Source organism: Cornus florida, unplaced genomic scaffold (genome assembly GCF_030987335.1).
Source record: "Cornus florida cultivar Cherokee Brave unplaced genomic scaffold, ASM3098733v1 CherokeeBrave_3.0.0_Hap2_Chr03, whole genome shotgun sequence".
NCBI lineage: Eukaryota > Viridiplantae > Streptophyta > Magnoliopsida > Cornales > Cornaceae > Cornus > Cornus florida.
Genome location: NW_026775573.1, coordinates 12,541,940 through 12,566,923, shown reverse-complemented (window position 1 = coordinate 12,566,923; position 24,984 = coordinate 12,541,940). Strand labels below are relative to the sequence as shown.

The window sequence follows — 24,984 nt, the reverse complement described above, 5'->3', positions numbered from 1 at the left end:
TATAGAAGCTTGGTTGGAAGTCTATTATATTTGACATCTTTAAGACCCGACATCATGTATGCTACAAGCTTATTATCTCGGTTTATGCACAATCCAAGCCAAATTCATGTTGGGGCTGCAAAGAGGGTGTTGAGATATATACAAGGTACACTTGATTTTGGCATCTTGTATGAGAAAAATATTAATGCAAAGTTGTTTGGTTTTTGTGATAATGATTGGGCTGGATGTGTTGATGATATGAGAAGTACTTCCGGTTATGCATTCTTTCTTGGTTCGGGTGTATTTTCATGGGCATCTAAAAAGCAAGAAACGGTGGCACAATCTTCTGTCGAGGCTGAGTATATTTCAGCATCATTGGCAGCGTCATAAGCAATCTGGCTAAGGGGAATTTTTGAAGATGTTGGTGAGAAGTAAAAAGAAGCTACTCCAATTTTATGTGACAACAAATCCGTAATTGCTATGACAAAGAATCCTATTTTCCATAGTCGCACAAGACACATTGCAATCAAGCATCACTTCATTAGAGAAGCCGTGGAGAATGGAGAGATTCAACTCAAGTATTGTAGGACTGAAGACCAAGTTGAGGACATTTTTACCAAAGCACTTCCCAAAAATAAGTTTAAATACTTTAGAGAATTGTTGGGTGTCACAACATGGCATTAAGGGGGGTGTGTTAAAAATAAATTAATGTCATGTTCATTGTGCATTTTGGTTTATTCATGTATTGTTATTGTACATGTATCAAGCAGGTACATGTATCAACTGTGTACATGTATCAAGTGAGTGCATGTATCATGTGTATGGTTGAGAATTGTCTTGGAAAGTTCAAGGTCTATAGGAGAATAGTATATATAGTGTAAGGGATTTGTTGTTAAGATATATCAACACAACAAAGAATTCAATCCAATACAGAAAAATAATTGTTTCTTCATTCTTCTCCTATCTTCACTTAGAAATTATTTAATTGGTTGAAACTACAGCCAACAATTATACATGCGCATAGAAAAGTCTTAAGACTTAAGACAACGTATTACATGCCTCCACCATTCCGAAGAGTCTTTTTCGACTCTCTATTTTTTTACTAATTGTATTTTTACGAATTATTATGTTTTTATTTTCATAAATTATTATTTTTATATGTTCTATTACTAACATCACCTCTACATTAAATAGAAACGTCCTTGGTGTACTTACATAATTCTTTTATTGCATTAAAAATTATAATGGACCTAACATTAATTTCCTTCCAACTCCACCCCTCCTTTCCATGACATCCCTTTTCTTTTCTCCACCTAAGGACTGGTACTCATGTGTACACTCATTAATGCATAAAATGATAGAAGCCCTAATTTCCAATAGTAATACTCCAGGCCACTTTTTTCTTCGATTGCTATTTTTTTTTTTCCCTTCTAAATTAACATATGTAATATTCTTGTCTTTTTGGAATGTCATTGAAAACCAAAATCTGATGAAGAAGAAGAAAGGAAAGGTTAAAATTGAGTTAGTGGGTGATTGGAGTGACAGTGGCTGGTCCTCTCTATGATTATGACCCACAGCCACAAGACTACAATTAGAGTGTAAGTCTGCAAGTCTTTGTGCTTCTCAGATGGGGTAATAATTGGTAAAGCTTAGCTATATACAGCCAATACGCGGCTATATATATATATATATCTATATCTATATATATCATAGACTTCAGCTACTACACCTCTAGACCAGATCCCAAGAAGAATGTAGCTGCGCCCACCCACCCCACCGCACGCACACGCGCAAAGAAACAGACAGACGCATACAATATATGTGTGTATATGTATATGTATATACATACATATATGAACTCACATACACACACACACATATATATATATAATGTATAAATGGACTATATGGAGAGGGAGAGAGTGAGGATTATTGTCAAAGAGTACGGGTCCTCTAACGCGTCTTGTAACAATTATACCGTCCGAATCACTCACATGTGTGTGGCTATTACAATACAGAGGCATACTCTATTGCAGAGGATCCGAATGCATTGTCACGTTACTATAAAGTGTTCACGATTTTCAAAGAAAAGCTCTGGTCAGGACCGGCCATTCTATGTGGATACTGTTTGCTGCGTCTGCAAACAACTTTTCCTCCCTCTGGCAACGTGAGACGTCACAGTTATGGTATGTCATAAAAATTGAAATTCTTGATGCTCAGTTGGGTGGTTCTAGAATTGCCTCCTAAGTGGATTAGTTAGTCCCTCCAACAAAATAAGCATAATGGGACAGTCCACAATGTCTTCATTGTGAATGTTGCCTTGTGGAAATGGGGTCCAAACCCTTCATGGTAATTTTGTGTCTCTGCATAGTCTGTGAGCACCAATCATGCCATTATCATTCTCATGAGAGAGAGAGAGGGTGGGGGGAGGGAGAGAGTCCAATTGAAGAAAACTAGTTAGGCACAAAAAAAAATTCAATTATGAGGAAATAGTTTGAGATTGATTTACTACATAAAAAAAAAAAAAAGAGACAGTCTTCATTTAATTTGAAATACTAGTTAAGCAACACTAACTATTTGTTGATCATCAATTCAACTACAGCTTACACAATTTCAAGAACTGAAATACAAAAGTTACTACAAGGAATTAACTTGATAATCCTTTAATTTAAACACAAAACCCTAATGAAGCTAGCTTTGATCAACAGGAGTCATCTTCTTAGCTAATACCTAAACACTTGATAATTAAACATTAATTAGCAGATCATATATATAAATATTTTATCTATATATATGTATGTTCGATCAGTTCATGGATATTACTTGAAAGGACTGGTGTAGTCTTTGTTTGTTGCATCAGTGACTGAGTTCCAATCCCACAATCTATCCGAGAAGCCGACAGCCTGAAATGAGCCCGGAAGTGGATTGAGAGCCAGCATAGACTGCGATTGAGGCTGCAAAGTGGAGGAGAATTGAGAAGAGAGATGTTGTAGTTGATTTTGGTAATATTGTTGTTGATGATTTATTGAAACCTGTTGGTAATTCACTAGTCTATGGAGATCATCAACCGAGTTAGGTGACACGAAAGAAGTGCCGGAAAGAATGGTGGTGCAATTGGGGATTAGCAAAGAAGGAACCTGTTTTGGGTGGTGCAACAACATCCTATCTTCTTCCATTGGCATAAGTGGTGCAAATGCGGTGGTCATTGGGGTTAATGCAGTGTAAGAAGTAGTGTGTTTGGAAAGCCCAAGAGCTGTCCCAATTTCATTGCTACTACTTCCACTTGTTTCACTCATTTTCTCAGTCTCAACTTGCTGTGTTTGTCCTCCAAAAGTTTGCAATTGCTCCGGGGGAGGATGGGTAATAGCGTCAAGCTGCTTCTTATCCGGCTGCATTCCTCGCGATGAGGATGCCCTGGTTGAAAGAGAGCGAGGGAGGGATGGGTGGTCTTCTACTCCGGCTCTCTTGTAGACGCGACAAAGCGAAATTTCTGCCTGAAAACAAAGTAGAATTGAATGAGATATATGTAATCTTGACCTAATTTAAGCAATTTCATATAACACAAGGGGTTAGATTGATAAAAAAAATTATTTGGACATGAAGCATATGAAATCGGTTGCAGTTATCTATGGGAAGAACCAGTAGTATTTAAAGCTAGAAATGGAACTTTAATTATACGTCACTGAATTTCAAGTTCATGCATGTGTCTCTCTATTTCTGTGATATAAAAGGTTAAAGAATCCTATAAAATAAGAAACAAAATTGGAAACTTAATTGTCACTAGCTAGTGTCCCGTTGAAAATTTTCTTTTCCTCTTTCAATTTCTCAACTTTTCTTATCTATATGATGGTGTGCTATGTCTAAGCTAGAAATGAGCAGATCATTTGCAACCATAGTGGGAGAAAATAGAGCTTTTTTTACTAAGGTTCAAGATCAATATGTGCGTGTGTTTGTGTGTATTCAACTATAAAGGATTCAAATCAAAGATTTTAGAAAGCCTATTAAGTTCTAGCTCTTCTTATTTTTTGGGATGTTATATATTGTTATATATATATATATAAAGATTGATGATCAATGTATATCTATGTATGTGTGTGTGTGAGTCTGTGTATATATATGTATGTACCTTTTGTAACCTTTCGGTTTCATGCTGTGGCAAACGGTATTCGTTCATGATCCAACTAGTTCGGATGCCTTTTGGAGCTTTCCCAGAGTAAAAAACCAGTGTCTTCTTCAGCCCAATTGACCGGGAATCCTCAGTCCGGATCAGCCGGTCAGCTCCGGTGGCCTTCCAGTACCCTGAAGTTGTCACACGGTTTGGTCGATCCCCGTTTCGATACTTCCTGTCTCTAGGCACATAAAAGAACCATTCCTTCTCCCCAATTGCTGCCAAAGCTGAAATTAACAAAACAAGCAAATATATATAATTGGAGCACCAAACTAATATATATAGATTTCAATTGGAAAGATCAATATATACACCTTATGTTGTTATGAATTAGATATCATATAACTATGTATAAAAGAAATATAGGACTTTATGATTAAAGAAGAGAGAGAGAGAGAGAGAGAGAGAGAGAGAGAGAGAGAGAAGAGAATGAATTAAGGTAAATTAATAATGAAAAGAGTACTTTTTGAAGAAAAATAATACTTAATAAAGATGAAATGGTACTACTTCATTGGAGAGGGTAAGCACACAGGAAGTTTAATACCTTATATATGATGTATATAAATGAATACACACACACACGAGAAATTTAGGTGTTTATGCTGAAAGAATAATGGGTATTAGTCCATTTGATAGGGCGAGTACAGCATGAAGCTCCTAAAAGCTTATGATGAATACAAATGAACATACGTATATATAAACACACACATACACAAGAAATTTTAGGTCTTTATACTAAAAGAAGAGAAAGAGATGAGTTAGAGTAAAGCCAAATCAATAAAGGGATATTTAGTCTATCTTACATGGTAATTATACTAGCTAGGAAGCTCCCAATAGCTTATGAAAAGAGAAGATTCAAGAGGCACATAAGGATCAAGACAAAGACGACTGAGACAACTTGCTATTTTGGCATTTTCGTCACAAAGAAGAGCTTTCTGATTTTTTTTTATTCCGTCGTATCTTCAGAAAAGATTAAGTCAGAGATTAAGAATTTTCAAACTTCCTATTACAAATGCTTTGTAACTAGTATTTGGGTGTTTCTGCTTGAGCTAAGCAAGATAAAATTCTCATATACAGTTATCTATATATATCTCTCTCTCTCTATATATATATATATAAACACAAACAAAGGAAATTTAGGTCTTCATGCTGAGAGAAGAAGGAGAAGATAGTGAAGCTAGCTAGGTAAAACAAGGAAAAGGGTACTATATATATATATATACATGTATATTAGTACTCCACATGAGAGGGCAAGTATATGTATATATACCAGGAAGCTCCCAAGGGTCATAGCGATATAGATCAAGGAAAGTGATGAGTTCAACATTGAAACGCTTGCCCTCGACCTTACGGCGAAGGTAGAACTCTACCAGCTCTTCTTCAGTGGGGTGGAAGCGAAAGCCCGGCATCACGACATCGTGTTCATGCTGGTCATCATCCACCTTGTTGTTGCTGCTCTGATCATGATCATCTTGGCTAGTACTCATGGTTGCTGCAATTGCCATAAACCAACCCTAATGGTTTATATATATATATGTATCACTTGTGATCATATATATATATATATATACCTAGCTAGGTCATATACATAAAACTTATTGCTCACTAGTTTTTGCCCTCCCCCTTTTATACACTTGTGAGTTATTGTACGAAATTAGGGTTGTGCAAGTTGTGGGGTGGACAAGGTCATATAGATGGATGGTTAAAATGTCGTACATGCCAACAACTTTTGTAAGTCTTGTAGTCTTCTTGGATTGTTTCTCTCTCTAAAGTCATGAGAAGGAAGAAGAAGAGAGTAGAGAGAGAGAGAGAGATAATAGAAAGATCTACATAGCTTTCAGGCCCTACATGGGAAGAGAGGTATGCATTGAGGTGTTTTAAGATGGGGAAAATGACATGTCAAAAAGAGGACAGGGTGGCCACAGCCCTTGAGCGGTGGATTTGGAGCTTTCTTAACTCTACCATAAATTTTCTACTATTTTTTGTATATATATATATTTGTGAATTTTTACATGACTTCTGGGTCATTCCATCTCAGCACCAATTTATCAGCACTATTTATTTATATGAAAAATGAATACGTAGTCACTGAGTGAAAACTGACATCATGATCAGTGATTCAACTGATGTCGAAATTATTCTACTTTCAAACTTGTATTATTACTCAATTTATATTTCATCAAAAGTACTCTATAAAATATCAAATTAGTGTAAAATCTATTTTGAATCTTTCTCCGAAATATGCACGAGGTAAGATTTTCATTTTTTTTTAGTAATATAGTACTGTGATATTTAAACTAAATTTATTATGATTGTGGCATGTCCAAATTATAAGATTTAATGTTGTGTGACTAATGTTTATGTGTAAGCGCATACACTTCTTTTAGAGATTGTGTAAATGTTTGTGTGTAAGAACATACACTTCTTTTAGAGATGCCGTGTTCGTGCCAACACAGATAGAATGTCCTGGAATTATTATTTTTTTTTCTTGATGGATACGGTTGGGAGATAACAAGTTAGAAGTGTCTTAACTAAAATTTGAATATATATTTTTTTCTCCATCGACATGATTAGGAGACAATATCAACACTTTCAGGATACTACAAAGAATATTTTGTATTTATTTTTCTTAGCAAAATGTGATTCAAATGTATTTTTAAAATATATGTTTGATTGGTTAGAAAATAAAAACTACAAATATCTAACTCTAATATCTAAATTAGCAATTTCATTTAGATAACATACATAAAATAAGTAAACATTATCATATATATATATATATATATAAAATATATATATAATAACATATTATATTATTATTATTTCACATAGAGATCCATAGTCTTGTCCTACACTCCTACCCTACATTATCGACTAAAAAAAAAAATGTCAAAGGCTGAAATATGTGCTTTATATCAGCAAAAATTAAAATTTGTAATACCATGTTTACCCTTACCTTTCACTTAAACACATCAACTAATTAAAATAATACAGTAAGGGCAAAAGTTCTTAGATAATTACCTGTTGTTAAATTTACAACAATATAGAGGACTGTAAAATTAAACTATAGTGGGATGTGAATGCAATTTAAACTCTATTTTTTAACAAAAGAACTTTAATATATATAGTAGAAGTTATATATACACAATCACAAGTACAATGGAGAAGCCAACTAAACTTTCTTCTTTAGGCCTTCCTCATGGCAAGAAAAGCTACAAAATATGCATGACTTTGAGCTCAGCTTCGAAAGGGAGAGAATGCGCGCTTAACATTATTTTGAAGCTCACTGCAACCAAAGTATAGTGTTATATATATATATATATATATATATATATATATATATATATATATATATATATATATATAATATGTCACAATAACATATGGAAAAGTTAAATTTGTCTTTGAATACAATTTCACTCCATTCAAACTAGATGTAGCTAGCTAGTTTGATCCCTACCCTCTCCATACAAACAAATAATGAATCACAAACTAATTAGTAATTAAAGTTGCACAAATTGAAACCAAGCTTAATATATTGTACAAAATATTTATGCATTGGTATGAAAACATAACATTAATTCACACATGTAAGTGCATCATATACATATAATATAGTATAGCTTTCATTATCATGAATTGCACTTCTCAGTTCACATAACATCATACATAAAACGTCTACACAAGATATTATATAAAAAAGCATAGATTGGAGTGTAGTGTGTATGAGCTAGTAGTGTCTGTGGGACTACTGCGATAGTCAAGAGAAGCCCGTGACCACTCTCTCCATGATACTGATACATATATATATATATAATGAAAGGAAGAATCTCCAGTTGTAGTCATATATATATATATATATATATATATATATAATTTTTATTTCCTCTCTCTTTTCTTTTTCATATGTTTCTTTTAGTTACTATTATAATTTTAATTTCCTCCCAATCTTTTTGTATAATTAGTACGTCCAATTAAGCACGTACCGCAGAATCTTCTCAAGTGACAACTTTTTGCATTTATTGAAATCGTCAATATATGGCTAGCTTGTTGAGTCTCTCGTCATCATCCAATACTATCAATACATTCATGAATATTGTGTGTGTGTTTATATATATATATATATAATAGACTCTCTTTCTCTCTCTAAATATTCATCATTCGATGGCTATTTATCAATCCACTTTTGTTCTATATAAAGTTTATTTTTCCTTTGTAATGGAAAAGCCAAACCGTGTCTCATTAGAAAACAAAGACATTGACATATATGGGTCCTAAAGAATTTTAGAAAAAGTATTCTAACCTCTCTTTGATTTCTCTTTCTGTGGCCTATAGCGAGTACACGGAAAAATATCTATATATCTATATCTATATATATATATATATAGAAAAAGAAACTAGAGTGGTAAAATATAAATAAAAAATAAATAGTGTAATAAAATATATTCTCTATGTATCCTTAGAAGTAAAAGTCTTTAGTTTGTGACTTTTTCTAATGGATTCAAATGGGCGGAAAGAAGATTCAAGAGAGTTTCTAGAAATACCATTTGACTCTTGCATGCTGCATATATATGAGAGAGAATTTTCAATCAAAAGGTACAGCCTCCTACCCCATCATCAATTCATCATCACAGAGATTTTCTATATATTCATGCATTTATATCATACCTATATATATATATATATATTACATTATATTATAGTGTCTAATAATTGGAAGAAGAGAGATAAAAGTAGAAGCTGAAAATTATAATTAAAGTCAGTCATGATTCATGAGTCACAAACAGTCTTGTCTCTCCAACTAGAAAACACTGCGAGTGAGATTTGGTTTAATATTACAACTAGGTTGGTAATGTGCTTTAACAAAAATGATGCAAGTTAGGCTCATAATTTTCACCCACTTCCTATAAAATATATATTCACAAGCTACTACTTATTGACTTTTTGTTAATTATATATTTATATATATATATGGATATAAAATATGTATACTGTAAACATCATTTTCAATAAATCCCCATCATGGACCGCCCATTGTGCATGCCTCTTACTAAGATTCAGATCATATTTTTTTTTCCCAGTAAGATTCAGATCAATTTACATTCTGCCATATGAAAATGATTTCCTTTCTGTGGAAACTTGTAGCCTCTCTCTCTCTCTCTCTCTCTCTCTCTCCATTGGAAATTAGTATTCTTCACAACCATATATTGACCTTACATTTTTCTTCCTTCTTCCCTCTTTTTCTTTCCATGAAACTATTATGCTTTGAGAATGGTTGAGATTGGTCAACTGCACAACGATGACATGATAAATAAATTACATATAGAAAAGGACTTCACTTAGAAATTCCAGAAGGATGTAGATAATCTTTTTTTAAAAAAACTATATGGAAAGTATCTCAAGGACCATAAGATGTTAAATTTTCTATACCCTAAAATACTATAGGAAGAATCATGTATTACTTATTTTATTTATTTTTTAGTTGGTACTCACACACATATGCCTCCATCGAGACTCGAATTCCTGGCCTCCATCTGAAAAGTAAGAGTTTGGTACCGCTAGACCACTGGTCTGTTGGTAATTGTATTACTTAATAAAACATTCCCATGACAAGAGTGGTGAACTTACCTAATTAACTGTTAATCGAGAAATTTAATTTAAAATAAAAAGGTTGGTTTAACTTTTTATAATCTCAAAAACTATCTCAATTTAGTGACAGTAATATATATATATATATATATATATATATATATATATATATATATAAAGGTTCATGTTCTTGTTTTCTCAATCAATAGTACCTAATTAATTGTTGATTGAGAAAATTTGATTTAACTTCCAGGTCTTGTTTTATGACTTATTCAAAACAAATGTTCTTCTCATGTGTCAAGCCCTTCCCCCAAAAGTTCACATTTCAATGGAGGCATGAGAGTGTATGTAATTACTTAATTAATCTTCCAACAAAAAAAAAACCTTGTGTACTTAAGTTGCTACTTTTGATCACATATCAATTAAGCTTTTACGTTTTCAACCAAATTAATTAATTAGGTGGACAGACCCATGGTCACCACCACCACCAAAATGGCGACATAGGCTTGTATTACCTGAACTCTTTTTCCGCCACAAATTATGTGCTGATTATCTAGAGAGAAAGCCACAAATTATGTGATGATTATCTAGAGAGAGAGGCACATATGGCAAGACCATGTAGGCTTAATATCATCACAAGCCTAATATTCTCTTGCCTATTCCATGCAATATAGGGTTGCTTGCTGTAGATAATCATGCCAGATCAGCATTCTGCATGGCATTATTACCAAAGGCTGGTTAGTGCTGATTGGACCATGTCAGGATCTGTCTGGCGTTTCTCTGAAAGGGCTAGTGAACTCGAGCAACTAGTCCTAGAACTATGAAATACTGTACGAGGAAGGAGTCGCCACCCTTCACTCTCCTGTGAAGGTATCCCGCTCCAATTGGATGGGTCCTACCTTTTCCTATCTTCGGAGCACTCCCTCTTACAGAAGGGGCTCTAAACCAAAGAAAGACTTCCCTCCTCGAGCTCCCCTGTTAAGGAACTCAAGGTGTGGGGCTGGGATGGAACCTTGGGGGTCTTGAAGGCAGAACCTTGAATAGTCCCTCTTTCTCATCTCTGACTTCTAGAATCCAAGAAGCAATGGACAGACGATTGGGGTTTAATACCGAGGTGTCTAAGGCTTTACTCCCACTAAACTACGAGACTTGTGCAAGGCGATCCCTCCACACAGATTGGGTAAAACTCGGACTATATCTGCGGTCGTGGCCCCAAAGAATTGCTCGCACCTAGAGAAAATTAAACTTGAGACCTGAAAATTAATGAGGCTCTTGCAAAATCATTTAATTAGTGTACTTAATAAATTAATGTCATTTGAAACTTTCCAAAATTGGCGAGAAAATCTTTTAGCAATAATATTATTTTTTAACTAAATCAAGTATGATAGAATTCCATTGTATTTGTAACAATCAATTTGTCACCTAGTTAACTCGTGCAATGTGTTAGCCCTTTAATATATGTATGTATGTTGTAATCCCTCTCACATGGGTAAAAATGCTAACAAAACTTTTTCTTTCCTTTCATTTCTTTCTACCCTTCTCATAACTTTGTCCAAATAATTCCTTCAATAGGAGGAAGGAAGAGGGGTGGACGGAAGATAGGATGAAAGGAACAAACTTCATTAGTTCGGTAGAAAGACAACAATGAGAGACGGATAATATGATAGATGAGTCATCATTCTTCCTTCACAAATTTTTATTCTTCAAAATAAGAAGGGAAAAGAGGAGTGAACTGAGACTATATATGTTGAGGGAGAAATTCACGCAGTCCGATACGATACCGTTTTCCTGTAAAGAAGAGAGTAGAAGATCGATGAATCTCAATGGTACCGATGTGGTGCCTGCCAAAAGCTCTCCGACGATCAAGTCAGTCACCGGGGGTCTAAAAGAAAGACAAGAATTTAATAATAGTTTTTTGTCGTACCTTTATTGACTGGTAGGATCTCATTCTTATAGTCGCTCTCCCTCAGTTCATTTGCGGGATCAGAGGAGATCCGTTTGTGCGAGATCAGAGGAGATCCGTTTGTTGCTGGATTTGTCGGGGATATGATTTAACCCTTTTGACTTCCTCAAATTGTGCCAAGGTTATCCATACCCTGTTGAACCACGTTATCTTTCATTATCCTTGATAATGAAATATTATCATTCTTATCCAATGGAAATATCATCATTCGAAAGTCGAAGAAGTCTTGCGGTTAGTCAACACTTAGTTGCCTCTATCGTTTGGTCAAGGTAAGTTAGGTTTATTTTTCCTATCAGTTGCCCCCCATTCCAAGCTTGCTCTTCTAGCTTTGGGAATGTGAATTTTTTTTTTTTTTTTTTTTGCCCTGGGCATTGTTCCCTTGGGAATAGTGCCCGCGGTTTCTGTTCACTTGAATAGTAAACTCTTTTTTTTGCCCTGGGCATTTTTTTTTTGCCCTGGGCATTGTTCCCTTGGGAATATTGTCCGCGAGTTCTGTTCACTTGAACAGTAAACTCTTTTTTTTGCCCTGGGCACTGTTCCCTCAGGAACAGTGCCTGCGAGGTATAGTTCACTTGAACAGTAAATTTTTTTTTTTTTTTTTGCACTGGGCACTGTTCCCAGTGGGGTACTGTTCACTTGAACAGTAAACTTTTTTTTTTTTTTTTTTTGGTACCCTTGGGAACTCTTCCATTAGGTAATCTTCCCTTGCGTACTATTCCCTTGGGTAATGTTCTCGTGGGTACCCTTCTCTTGGGTACTCTTCCTTTGGATAATGTTCCCGTGGGTACCTTTCCCTTGGGTAATGTTCCCTTGGTACTCTTCCCAATGGTGGAATTAATACAGATACCAAATTAAGGTTCTGTTTTGGAAGGGCATGGATTCAAACCCATGGTCAATGACTCTTAGTGATGTAAAACTAGATTTTTCTTTTGAAAATCCAATATACTAGTTGTAAACTTCATGGGTTTCAGTCAACCCTTCCCTTTGGCAAGGGAATAAATTTTACGAGCTTCACTCAGCTCATCACTCTTTTCATAAGGGAATGAGCTTCACTCAGCTCGTCCATTTAATAAAAGAATTAAATTTTACGAACTTCACTCAATTCATCCCTTTAGTAAGGGAATTAGGTTTTACGAGTTTCACTCAGTTCGTCCCTTTAGTAAAGGAATTAGGTTTTACGAGTTTTACTCAGCTCGTCCCTTTAGTAAAGGAATTAGATTTTTGTCAAGCGTCGGGAATGCCAAGTCCTACTGAGTTAAGCATGCTTGATGATTACTTTTTTCCCCCTTTTAATAAGGGAAGTAGATTTACTCAAGCGTTATGAGCTCACCATTTAATAAGGGAGTAGTTAACCCTTCGTCTCTTTACCGAGGGAAAAAGATGAAGTTGACCCTTCGTTCCTTTATGGGGGAAAGAGGTGTAGTCTGAAGGAGGGTGACCCCTTTAATACGAGAGGTAGTCGTCTCGTCTCTCTAGTAAATGAAGGAAGCTTTAATTATCTCACCCTTCTGTGCAGAAGGAGTAGTCGGCTTTTTGTCCCTTTAATGAGGGAAGAATGTGTTGTTAGCCCTTGGTCCCTTAAATGAGAAAACCTTTAATAAGGTGTAGTCGGCCTTTTGTCCCTTTATAAGATAAGTAGATTACTATGAGCTTAATATTACCACATAGGTAGGTAACTGAAAACGTAATATTTTATTGCGTAAAAATTGAGGGTCATCTATCTCATTAGTGATGGTGACTTTATTGGAAAACAAAATAACACGCAAAGGAGCTACCCTCCATTTAAAATGATGAACTGAGATGCCCTAAGCCTTTATTTTGAATGACTTGATAAGGCTAATTCTAGCTGTGAGACAATTGTTAGTCGGTATATTTATGTGAGTCCTCCTCACGATATGTCCTATCATTTTGACTGAAGAATGATCTTTTATAACTGGTATCATTTTCATCCCTGGTGAGAGGGGCTGACCTCTTCTTGTCCTTTTCCTTAACACAGAAGGTTGTGCCTGTTTGAGACTAGGGATTCCGCGGAGATAGGGAATGAGGTTCTCTGTGTCGGTTTCTGACTTGGCTTTGTTCTACCTCGAACTTGTGAGAAGGATTGTTTTCTCGATTCTCCTCGTGTTGTCCCCCATCATTCAGATTGGGAGGATATGGGTCGGACAATTCTTGTTGAGGTGGTGGTCCCGCTGGGATAAGATGTTGCACGATCTCTGCATTTTATTGGATCAACTGATCCATACCTTGATTCAGAGTTTAGACCTGTAGTTCTAACGCTGCAAGCCGTTCCTGGTCATTCGGGACATCTGAGTGTTCACCCAACCCTTCTCTTTGACTGGATCCCTGCAACGATGTTTATGTTCCAATTACCATACCGGACCACAAGTGCATATACCCAACCGAGTAATTGATTTAAGGGAATCGTCGTTTCCCACAGACGGCATTAACTGTTGAAGGAGAAATCCACGCGGTCCAATACGACACTGTTTTCCTGCAAAAAAAAGAGTAGAAGATCGATGAATCTCGACAGCACCGGTGTGGTGCCTACCAAGAGCTCTCCGATGATCAAGTCAGTCACCGGAAGTCTAAAAGAAAGTAGGGATTTAATAATAGTTTTTTGTTATACCTTTATTGACTAGTAGGATCTCATTCTTATAGTCGTTCTTCCTCAGTTCATTTGCGGGATCAGAGGAGATCCGCTTGTGCGGGATCAGATGAGATCCATTTGTTGCTAGATTTGTCAGGGATATGATTTAACCTTTTTGACTTCCTCAAATTGTGCCAAGGTTATCCTTACCCTGTTGAACCACATCGTTTTTCATTATCCTTGATAATGAAATACTATCATTTTTATCCAATGGAAATATCATCGTTCGAAAGTCGAAGAGGTCTGGTGGCTGGTCAACACTTAATTGCCTCTATCGTTATGTCAAGGTAGATTAGATTTAATTTTCCCTATCAATATATTATAAAAGTTTTCAATTACAATACTATTATTCTTCATAAATTATAATACTATAGATAATATCAATAACAAGTATAATAGTAAAAACAATTTGAAACTCTCCCTTCCCTTCCAACATAGCGAGCATAGTGAATTGTCAACTTATTATATTCTAGAACACAATCTCTTCTCTAAAGATGTCTAAATCATTCATTATTTTTTCTCTTTAATTCAATTTGTTTTCTTTCTACAGACTACTTGAAATTTAAGACCCAAAGCCACTATAACAAAACTGGATCAATTTTAATAACCTATTATTGCTGACATATTGCATACATATGAATCACACCTCGTCATCTGCTAAAAATATCCAGCAGTGTTTAAAAATAAAAAAATAAAAAAGTTTTGATATGCAATAAAAATTCTGCTTTGTCCAATAGAAAAGGGTGGAGGGTCCTTGTAGGCCTGCGGGAGTTGGGGCCCATAGAAAAGGGCCCAATAATTAGTTGGGATGTAGTATCATGGGCACAAGAAACCCGTGGCCTGGACCATTTTGGCGGTCGTCAACCCTCCTGTATCAATTGTGCACATCATGAGAGAGAAAGAGAGAGTTTTTAGAGAGAGAGAGAGAGAGAGAGAGAGAGAAGTGTGTAGTAACTATTATGTTTAGAAAATGGCTAAGAAAAATGGATTGTAAAAAGCCAAAATAGAATTGAAATGAATGGTGGGCATATCCAAAAGAGAATGGGCCCAGACAAGTTGTGGTGGAGCCTATCACCGACCATATGGACCAGTAGACTTTGTCAGGGCCAGCCTTCAACCGTCCGACTGATCTTCTAAACATAAGGACACACCCATCCATCGCTGTTCTACCATCACCCCCATTCTCTCTCGTGTGTGTGCGTGTGTGTATATATCTAACTTTTTGCAATTTTATTTATTTTTTTCTTTTCTTTGGCAAACCAAATACTCATTTTTGACATATTTTTCATTTCTATTTGGGAAATACAAGAATATTATTAGATTCATAACTTGTCTTGACCAATTTGGGGTGCACACAAATCCGATTCAAATCGTAATTTAAATTGTGCAGATTAGTCTGGTTTTGAAGCCAGATCGGTTTATTAGTCCGATTTACATCCAAAAAAAAAGAAAAAAGAAAAAGAAAAAATCAAATACTCCTTTTGTCAACTTTTTCACTTCTTTTCGGAAGATACAATAAATATCATTACCGTTCGCAAGTTGTCTTGATCAATTAAGAGTGCACGGGGATTCGGTTTAAATAGTAATTTCATTCGCATATAAATTGGTTTAGTTTTGAAGTCAGATCAATTTAGTTGTAAAATAAATTTTAATGGTTCCGATTAGATCAGTTCTGTTTAGTATAAACGTTTTAGACGTAGAATATATAATCTCTAAAGCTACCACTTTTGGATATCATCTTCTAGAAATACTCTGGTAGGATGCCTTAGGCTAATAGTCTCAACAAGAAATAATCAACAAAAGAGGTAAAACCCTAGCAACAAAAGGAGTGAAACCCTAGCAGCAGCATCCAAAATGACCACCATTTGCTTTCCAAGCATGACATCAAGGCTAACATTTCTCTTCCCCACTTAGAGACTCAATGTACATTATTTTTCATATATACACAAGTTTATTCTTTAATAAATAAATAAAATTAATACTATTAACCACTTTCGAAAAAAACTAAAAAAACAAGGAAGAAGAAAAATTGAACTAAAAAACTAATCCAGCTTGTTTGTAAAATTTTCAAGTAGTAATTATTTTTTTTTCCCTCAATATTCCTTGCAATTGTCCTATATTCATAGAGATTTTCATCTGCAAAAATCTATATGATGGTTGTAAACATTGCCTAGAATTTTGCTTTATTATTATGGATGATAATGTTGAGAGAACAAGGATTTCAATCTCTCTAAAAAAAAAAAAAAATGGGGTAAAAAAAAAAATTGGATGAACTACTTCAAGAACACTTAGAGGATTTAAGCATTAAAATTTGGCAATATCATTAATTTCTAAAAAGCTTATCTTTATACTGTTAGAGTTGCTCTGCACAATCAACCGGATTTGATAGCAGTTGTTGTGGCGAAAACACAAATAATACCATTGTTCGAGGAATAAACAAGCAATCACAAAAAATAAAATCACACATAAGAACACAAGATATACATAGTTCACCCAAATGTTAGGGCTACGTTCATGGAGCACATCGAACAAATTCACTATGGAAAAAATGAAGAATTATAATAGAGAATTGTCTCTCGATCTCTCTCAATTGCTCTCTCGTGTATTAACACAAATTTATATCTAACTTTCACACTATCTAAAATCTGATTAGAGTTGATATTTATAGAGTCCCAAACTTGTCCTACAAGAATTTGCCTTTTGCAGAATCCAAAACTAATAAAGAAGTTAAAACAGATAAGGAAATTGAATTTTCCCTAAACCAATATAAGGAAGTTAAAACAGATCAAGAAACTGAATTTTCTCTAAAATTCAGTACTTTTGAAGTTTCCATATAATTAAATCTTCCTAAAAAATAATTACTTAATCAGACTCCACAAAACCACAACAATCTCCCACTTGGAGGCTGGAGTAATTGTAAACCCCTTCCATCTTCTTCTCATGCATGTCCCATACATGTCGGTGCGCTTCTCTCTGTCTTCAAGCTGGAAGACAGACTGAAGTTGCAACTTCAGTTTTCTATGGTCACTGTAGCTGGATTCTTGGTGTAAAGTATTTTCTCAAGTGTCAACACCCCATCTTCTAACAAAGATCTGATAAAGTGATACCAAATTCCTATATATTTGGTCCTTGAATGAAATGCTGAATTATTTGCCAGATGTATCACACTCTGACTATCACTGTGCAAAATATTCTTCACCTATTCGAATCCCAACTCTGTCAACAAACCTTGTAACCAAATTATCTCCTTACTGGCCTCTGTCATCGCCACATACTCTGTCTCTGTAGTAGATAACGCTACAATCCTCTGTATTTGCGAAACCCAACTAACTGCAGTTGTACCTATTGTGAACACATATCCAACAATACTTCTTATGTGGTCCACCTCACCTGCAAAGTCTGAATCTACATAACCATGTAGTTTCACCTCGCCCCTTCTGAAACATAAACATCTGTCTGTGGTAACCCGTAGATATCTTAATATCCACTTTACTACTTCCTAGTGTAGCTTGCCCGGATCCTTCATGAACCTTCTTTATTGCTCCCACTGCATATGCAATGTCCGGTTTTGTGTACACCATAGCATATATCAAACTTCCAATGGCTGAGGTATATGGAATTTTAGCCATGAAGTTTTTCTCATCCTCTATCTTCGGACATTGATCTTGAGACAATCAAAATTGATTAGTTAAGGGAGTACTCACCGCCTTAGCATTATTCATGTTGAACCTCTTTAGAACTCGTTCAACGTAATTAACCTGAGACAACTGCAAAGTACCTTTCTGCTTGTCTCTGCTAATCCTCATCCCAATAATTTGCTTCGCTGCACCGAATCCTTCATCTCGAATTCACTAGACAATTACTTCTTCAATTTGTTGATTTCTTCAAATTTAGATGTAAAGACCCAAACTCGTGGGTTTGAATCGTTAATCGGGTCCTTAACCGAACCCGAGGTCAACTAAGGATAACATTGTCACTTCCTACGTCAATACGTGACACGTGGGTCAGTCTAGGGTCCCAAAATACTCCAAGAACACAGTTTTACAGAGTGGTCAAATGAATGGGTCAAAAGGGAAGGTCGGCTGATGGCTTTTGGTTGGCCGGCTGGCAAGGCAGGATGGTCAACTGACCTATATAGTCGGCCGGCTGAAACGATCATGAAAGTTGCATGCTCTCGGGACTTTCCAAAATAGCCTGTCGGTCGACTGGTGGAGGGGTTCGGTCGGCCGAACTTGGGGCTTCGGTTAGCTGATGGTGAGGTTCAGCCGGCTGAAACAAGGCTTCTTATACTCCAACTCTCCGGAATAATTCCTGACTATGCTCATTACAAGCCAAACCCACACCGGACCTGTTATACAGTCAATTTTCGAATTCACGGCAATATATCATGACATTATACAATCAAACATAACTTCACTTCCCATTCATCATGAAATATCGTATATAGTCTCAAGTTGCATCAAAATACCATTGACAGTTATAGTTACAATACATGGCCATGGTTTACAAAATGAATACACTTTACTACAGTTTGAGACTTTACAAAAGGCAAAAAAATAAAGAGTAGTCTTCTTCATGCTTGTGAAGGGTCGGCATCCACTACTTCCTTTCCCGGCCCTGAAAAATGATAAATGATGGGTGAGCGTAAAGCTTCGTAAGTGGTGCCTAAGACACACCTCTTGTGACCTCGTGAATTCAAATAATAAATAGGAATAGAGGATGGGGGTCATGTTATACCGGGAAGGAGTACAACATTAATTCTAATTTCAAAATGACAATGCCATGCCATAAAATGCGATGCCATATATGTCACTCCCTATTTTCAAAATCTCTTCCATTCTCCACTTTTCAAACCGTTAACGTAACCCGTCCCTCGATACCCCATTGGCGACACGAGAGAAGGATTGGCTACTGTCCCTGACCTTTGGTAACCCTGCGGCGTCATTTGAGGTCCAGATAGCTAAACCACACTAGAGGTATTCCCTAGTTCCCTTTAGGTCACATTAACACCACGGACCCTCGGTACCCCCTTGGCGTCCAGGTTTTCACAAAATCCTTTTTCTCGAATATGTTTTCCAAAAACCCCTTGTTTTCATTCACCTCAAATCACTTTGTCCTTTTCTTTCATACCCAATGCTATGAATGCATGTCACACACCTTTCTAATAATATGTAAATAAAGGAGATTTACATTACACAATTTAACATACTTCTTCATAGCAATCTCTAGGAAATTAATAAACACTATAGGCATGAAAATTAACATTTAGGCATACTTTTCACGTAATTCCATCAACACACATAAACATAGACTTCAAATACAACAATTATATCATTTTAAAGGCAATCAACACAAATTAAGTATGCTTGACATCAAACTTTGAAAGAAAATTCACAAGAGAACAAGAAATTGGGAATTAGAAACCCCTATCTCAAAATAAGCAAAAACCCCTAAATTTGTGCCCTAGATTTCGAATTCCCTAAAGTGCTTCAAACAAAAAATTGCTCTAATCAAATCGTAAATCTCGGTGAGTTCTTTAATTTGCCGTAAACGGCTCCCAAAAATACCAAGAATTGAGAGAGAAATCTGTAATAACCCTAATTTCAAAAGGGATAAAAATGGAATTTAAATTTTATTTTTGTGCATTTTAAATTGATTTTGTATCTATATGCTTATGTGTCCAATTGTTTGTTTATTTTAATTCATTGTGATATTTTTTTTAATTGTTTATTTATTTTAATTAAGGGTGTAATTCTTTATTTGTTTATTTATTTTAATTAATTGTTTTATTTATTTTATGTGTTTTAAGTGATTCGTTGCTTGCTTATTTGATTTAATTAATGAGTTTTATTAAATTAATTATTTATTAAGTATTTAAATTTTTGAACAGGGTAATTATGTAATTTCCATTAGCTGGGGTTTTAGATACGTTTTAGTTAGGGTTTTTTTGGAGCCGTCTCATAAGCATCTGATATGTAACTAAACTGGGTTACTTTGTGAGCCGACGAAGTTAGGGCTCTGTGGATTAGGGTTTTAATCTTGCAATTATAAATACCTCAGTATATGTTAAACCTAGGGTTACATACTGTCGTAGCTTTTACACGAAAAAGTCTGCCAAATAGAGAGAGTTACAGAGGGAGTTTTGGTGAGAACAGAGCAATTTGTGAGAATTTCGACTGGGGTTCCAAGGTTTAACCAAGGAAAAGGAAGGAGCAGAGGCTCTAGGAGGTTAGACAAGTTTCAGTGGATGTCGGAAAAACTGAGACCAACGGCAACAAGGGTTTGTTTGCAAACCTATTCAGGCAAGTTCTATCTTCCTCTTTCCCTTTGGGCCGTGTTCTGTGCACCTAGATAATCTCTAGGGTTTAATCAAGCAGGAACTGGAATTGATATGTTTATTATGTGTTATATTGTTGGTCTGTATATGTTGAAATCAATATCTGTTACAATGTATGTAAGTGTTGTTTCAGTTTTCTGTACTTTAAGCATGTGGTTTCTATCGTAGCCTTAGTCTCTGTATTTGATTGCAACTCTAGTAGACAAAATATAGGAACTCTACTGGGGTTATACAAAACTCATAGGGATGTTATTATTCTGTTTTAAATACATGTGCAATCTATTCCGTTTCTATTTCTGCATATAGTTTCAGTTTTGATACTAAAAGCTTGGTAAGTTCAATAGCAACCTTAAGCTTTGTAATTGATTTAAATTACTGTAATCAAACCTTGGAGATGTTAATAGAGTGATAATAAACCCTTAAGATCAGTTTAAGAAATAAACAGAAGGGTAGGGACTGACCAGAGAACGAGCAGATAGGTAAAAACGGAACAGAGACTGAACTGGAGGCTCTCAAGAGGGAGAGAGCCGGCTCTAGAAAGTCAAGAGCCGGCTCCCCTTCAGCAAGAGCCGGCTCCTAGGGAATTGGAGCCGGCTCCAATAGGGGAAGAGCCGGCTCTTCCATTCCAAGAGCCGGCTCCAATTTGTTTTACGTCCAGAAAGTGTTTTCTAGGGCTCTGTTTGGTGTTTTGAGCACTGTTTGAGCTTTTGAGTGATTCTAATGCACTGTAGGGACTTAACAGAGGATCTAAGTAGTTAATTTTAAGTGTTATTAAACTTATTGTTGCATGGTTTAAGTCTTTAAGACAAAGGATGAAGCAGTGTAAAAATATACAACAGTGTATGCTACTAATAGAGAAAGGAACTAAATGGCTTGATTAAATTTTAGAAATTTAATGAGACTTCACGGGGGGATTAAATAGTTAATTTTGGGTGTTATTAAGACCCTAAATTGATTTAAGGTTAATTCTAAATTAACGGATCAAACTGTATAACACTTATGTACAATTGTATACGGTCGGTGGATGGATGAAGTTTTAAATGCTTAAGCTTATTTTTAGGCATTCCAGTGGGATGTAATATATTTATAAAATGGTTTTAAATATATTATAGGGTCATTGATGTGTTAGATGTGATCTATGCAGGCTCTGGATGTTAGTTGCTGATTTATTAAATCATCTCCTGCAACTATATGGTTAATTGTTTGGATTTAAATTGCTGAAACATTTAAAAATCTTCTGTAATTATTTAGATATTGGTTTTGGATTTTAAATTATTGTACTATTATTTATAGCCTTAATTTACATGATTTTGGATTTAAGTTATTGGAATACTCAATACTATTCTGCAACGATGTGGATGGTTGGTTTTGGACTATAAATTACGTGCTTATTATTTATGCCTTGTAATTTACTTGGAATCATATATTGGATTATAATTTCTGAATTCTTATATTAAATTTGGTCAATTATTTGGAACTATGTATTGGATTTTAATTGCTGAATTCTTATATTAAATTTGGTCAATTATTTGGAACTATGTATTGGATTTTAATTGCTGAATTCTTATATTAAATTTGGTCAATTATTTGGAATTATGTATTGGATTTTAATTGCTGAATTCTCACATTAAAATTCTGTCAATTATCTAGGTTTGGCTCTGGATTGTAAATTACTTGCTTATCATTTGAATGTTGTAATTTACATGGATATGGAGGATTGTATGCACCGGTATGGGACGGTGGCATACTAGGTATGGTTTAGCTCAAAATGCTAATTCCTACCTTATGGATTTAAATTGGTGAACAGCTTTGCCTGTTCTATCAATTATATGGATTTTGTGGATTGTATGTACCGGTATGGGACGGTGACATACTAGGAACAGACTGATTCAAAATACTCAGTCCTACCTATTTTGGGAAGAACGGTACGAATTATAAAAACATAATTCTCCTTATATTTAAGTCTGTGCAGTTGAATAAACTGAACGACTTACTGGATCTCTTATATAAGTCTGTGCAGCTGAATAAGCTGAACGATTTATTTGAGTTCCTATGGATGGATTTGAATGGACTTTAAATATATGGTTATGGTACCACGAGATGAGCTTGAGTCTCAGACTCGTTGGTTAGGACGCGTATATGCAGTGGATGCGTAGCTAGCTATAGTAGGTTGAGGTGTACCGTGTTAGGTCTAGGTACTCATGCCCACCTTTGGGTGCGTTTTCGCATGTTACCTTCTATTCAGGTTGAGACCCCTATTGTAGTTCAGTGAATGTCCCATAGTGTGGATATATATATGTATGGACTAGATAGATATGGTGAGGTATCTATGGTGTATCTGCGTATCGGGTCACTGTATGGATTGCAGTTAGATTAGAACTTGCTCGTGGGCCTGACCCACTCTTCTATTATTCTTTACAGGTGTTCGTTAGTTCTAGGCTGCAGAGCTTGATCGTGCTGAGCAGATACAGTTGTTCACTCCACCGATGACATAGGAGTATATTTTGTGTTTAGACTTGGGTTTTGTTTCCCGTCTTTTGAGTTCAGTGGGTTATTTTAGGGGTCCACTAGATGGATTCCCGAGTTGTATTGGAGAACGATATGTGTTCGTAGTGAATCAGTTGTATCTGAAATATCTTATTTATCAATGGAGTTATTTTTCTGAGGTTTTCAAATATTGGATTACTCTTTTAGTTTTCATTTCAGAAAATTTTATTTATCTCTTTTGATGTAATTATTCTGTGTTCGATTATTGCTAATTGTTTTGATATCCTCGGGTAATCGGGCGTGGGCCTGGCCAACCCGCATCCGGAAATCTGGGGGTATCACAAAATCAAACTTTGTAGTTTTGTTGTAAAAAGGGAAAAGAAAAAGAATTTTGAGAGGGAGAGAAAAAAACCAGCGGGGAGAGAGAAAGAGAAGAAGGAAATGAGACCAAAAATGCCTATTTGACCATTTTTAACAAAAATATGGGTCCCACCATTTTTTTTTTTTTTTTTTTACATCACACAAAAACATATACACACAAACTATATAAGACCCATATAAATACATCAAATAAAATGCATGAAATGCAAATGGACCCAACTAAAATTCCCGTATGCAACAATTCCGGTAACGGGTCCCACACGGGACCGCTTGGCCCGAAAAAGGGAAAAATGCAGAAATGACCAACCTTGCATTTCAAAGAATCCTGAACTCAATGAAATGCCCCAACTAGCTCTCAGACACAACCGACACACTCCACGGTGTCCAGTACACAAAACAATAAAAGACAGAAATGCCCTTACAACGACAAAAATTCTGAAAAAAATAAAAAATGGCAAAAAATGGAAACATCACATCAGAACTTGCCACTAACATGTCATCAACATAAAGCAGAAGGATAATGAAACTTGACTTAAACCTCTTGAAGTAGTAGTAATGGTCAACGTTGCACTTGTTGTAGCCATGTCACTTTATAAAACCATCAAATTTCTTGTACCACTGTCTCGGGGCTTGTTTCAAACTATATAAGTTTTTCTTCAACTTGCATACTAGTTTCTCTTTCCCTTTGACTGAGAAACCCTCCAGTTGTTGCATGTAAATCTCCTCCTCTAGGTCACTATGGAGGGAAAACAGTTTTGACATCTAACTGTTCAAGGTGCAACCCCTCTGCTGCAACTATGCTAAGAACTAAATGAATGGTACTCAGTTTTACAATCGGGATAAAAATGTCTATGTAGTCAATGCCTTGCTTTTGCTGAAAGCCTTTGACCACTAATCTCACTTTGTATCTTTTGGAATCATCATGTTCCTCTTTCACCCTGTACACCCATTTGCTGTGAAGAGCTTTCTTCCCCATGGGCAACTTGGCTAGTTCCCATGTTTTGTTGGAGATAAGGGACTTCATCTTCTCTTTCATTGCAAGCTCCTACTTGCTAGCATCTCCAACCTGACATGCTTCATCGTAGCATTCAGGCTCCATTATCTGTGACCAACATATAATCCAAATATTTTCGATTCGGTACATAAGGTCGTGTGGACCTTTTGGGTACAGGCTTAGGAGTTAGAATCCGCGGTGAACTATGCTCTGTGAGTTCTGGCCAAGAACCCTAATCTGTCTGCTCCGTGTCAATACTCTCTGGATCATCATCCAACTCAATAAACTCAGGTTTACTCTGTACATGATTAGTTAACTATACTGCATTTCTATCTTTGTACATCACCTTCTCTTTGAAAATCACATCTCTAATTCTAATGATTTTTTTGTTCTAATCATCCCAGAGTCGATAACCAAACTTATCTCCACCATACCCAAC

At 35.7% G+C, this 24,984-nt stretch overlaps 1 protein-coding gene across 1 annotated transcript; it reads right to left on the bottom strand.

The window, feature by feature from the left end:
• Positions 1-2,492: 2,492 nt before the first annotated feature.
• On the bottom strand, positions 2,493-5,902 carry LOC132299489 (NAC domain-containing protein 35). The gene is made up of 3 exons (XM_059796154.1): positions 5,418-5,902; positions 4,106-4,374; positions 2,493-3,473 (listed from the first exon to the last, which is right to left on the bottom strand). The coding sequence occupies exons 1-3, from the start codon at positions 5,650-5,652 to the stop codon at positions 2,799-2,801; spliced, it is 1,179 nt and encodes a 392-aa protein (XP_059652137.1). The 5' UTR covers positions 5,653-5,902; the 3' UTR covers positions 2,493-2,798.
• Between the last annotated feature and the right edge of the window lie 19,082 nt (positions 5,903-24,984).

Bases quoted from the DNA above. Each gene is read 5' to 3' on its own strand.
- LOC132299489 (XM_059796154.1), bottom strand. From the start codon at position 5,652: ATGGCAATTGCAGCAACCATGAGTACTAGCCAAGATGATCATGATCAG. The intron at 4,375-5,417 runs GTATATATACAT...TGTTAATTTCAG, and splicing joins TGACCCTTGGGAGCTTCCTG to CTTTGGCAGCAATTGGGGAG. The intron at 3,474-4,105 runs GTACATACATAT...CTTTGTTTTCAG, and splicing joins AAACCGAAAGGTTACAAAAG to GCAGAAATTTCGCTTTGTCG.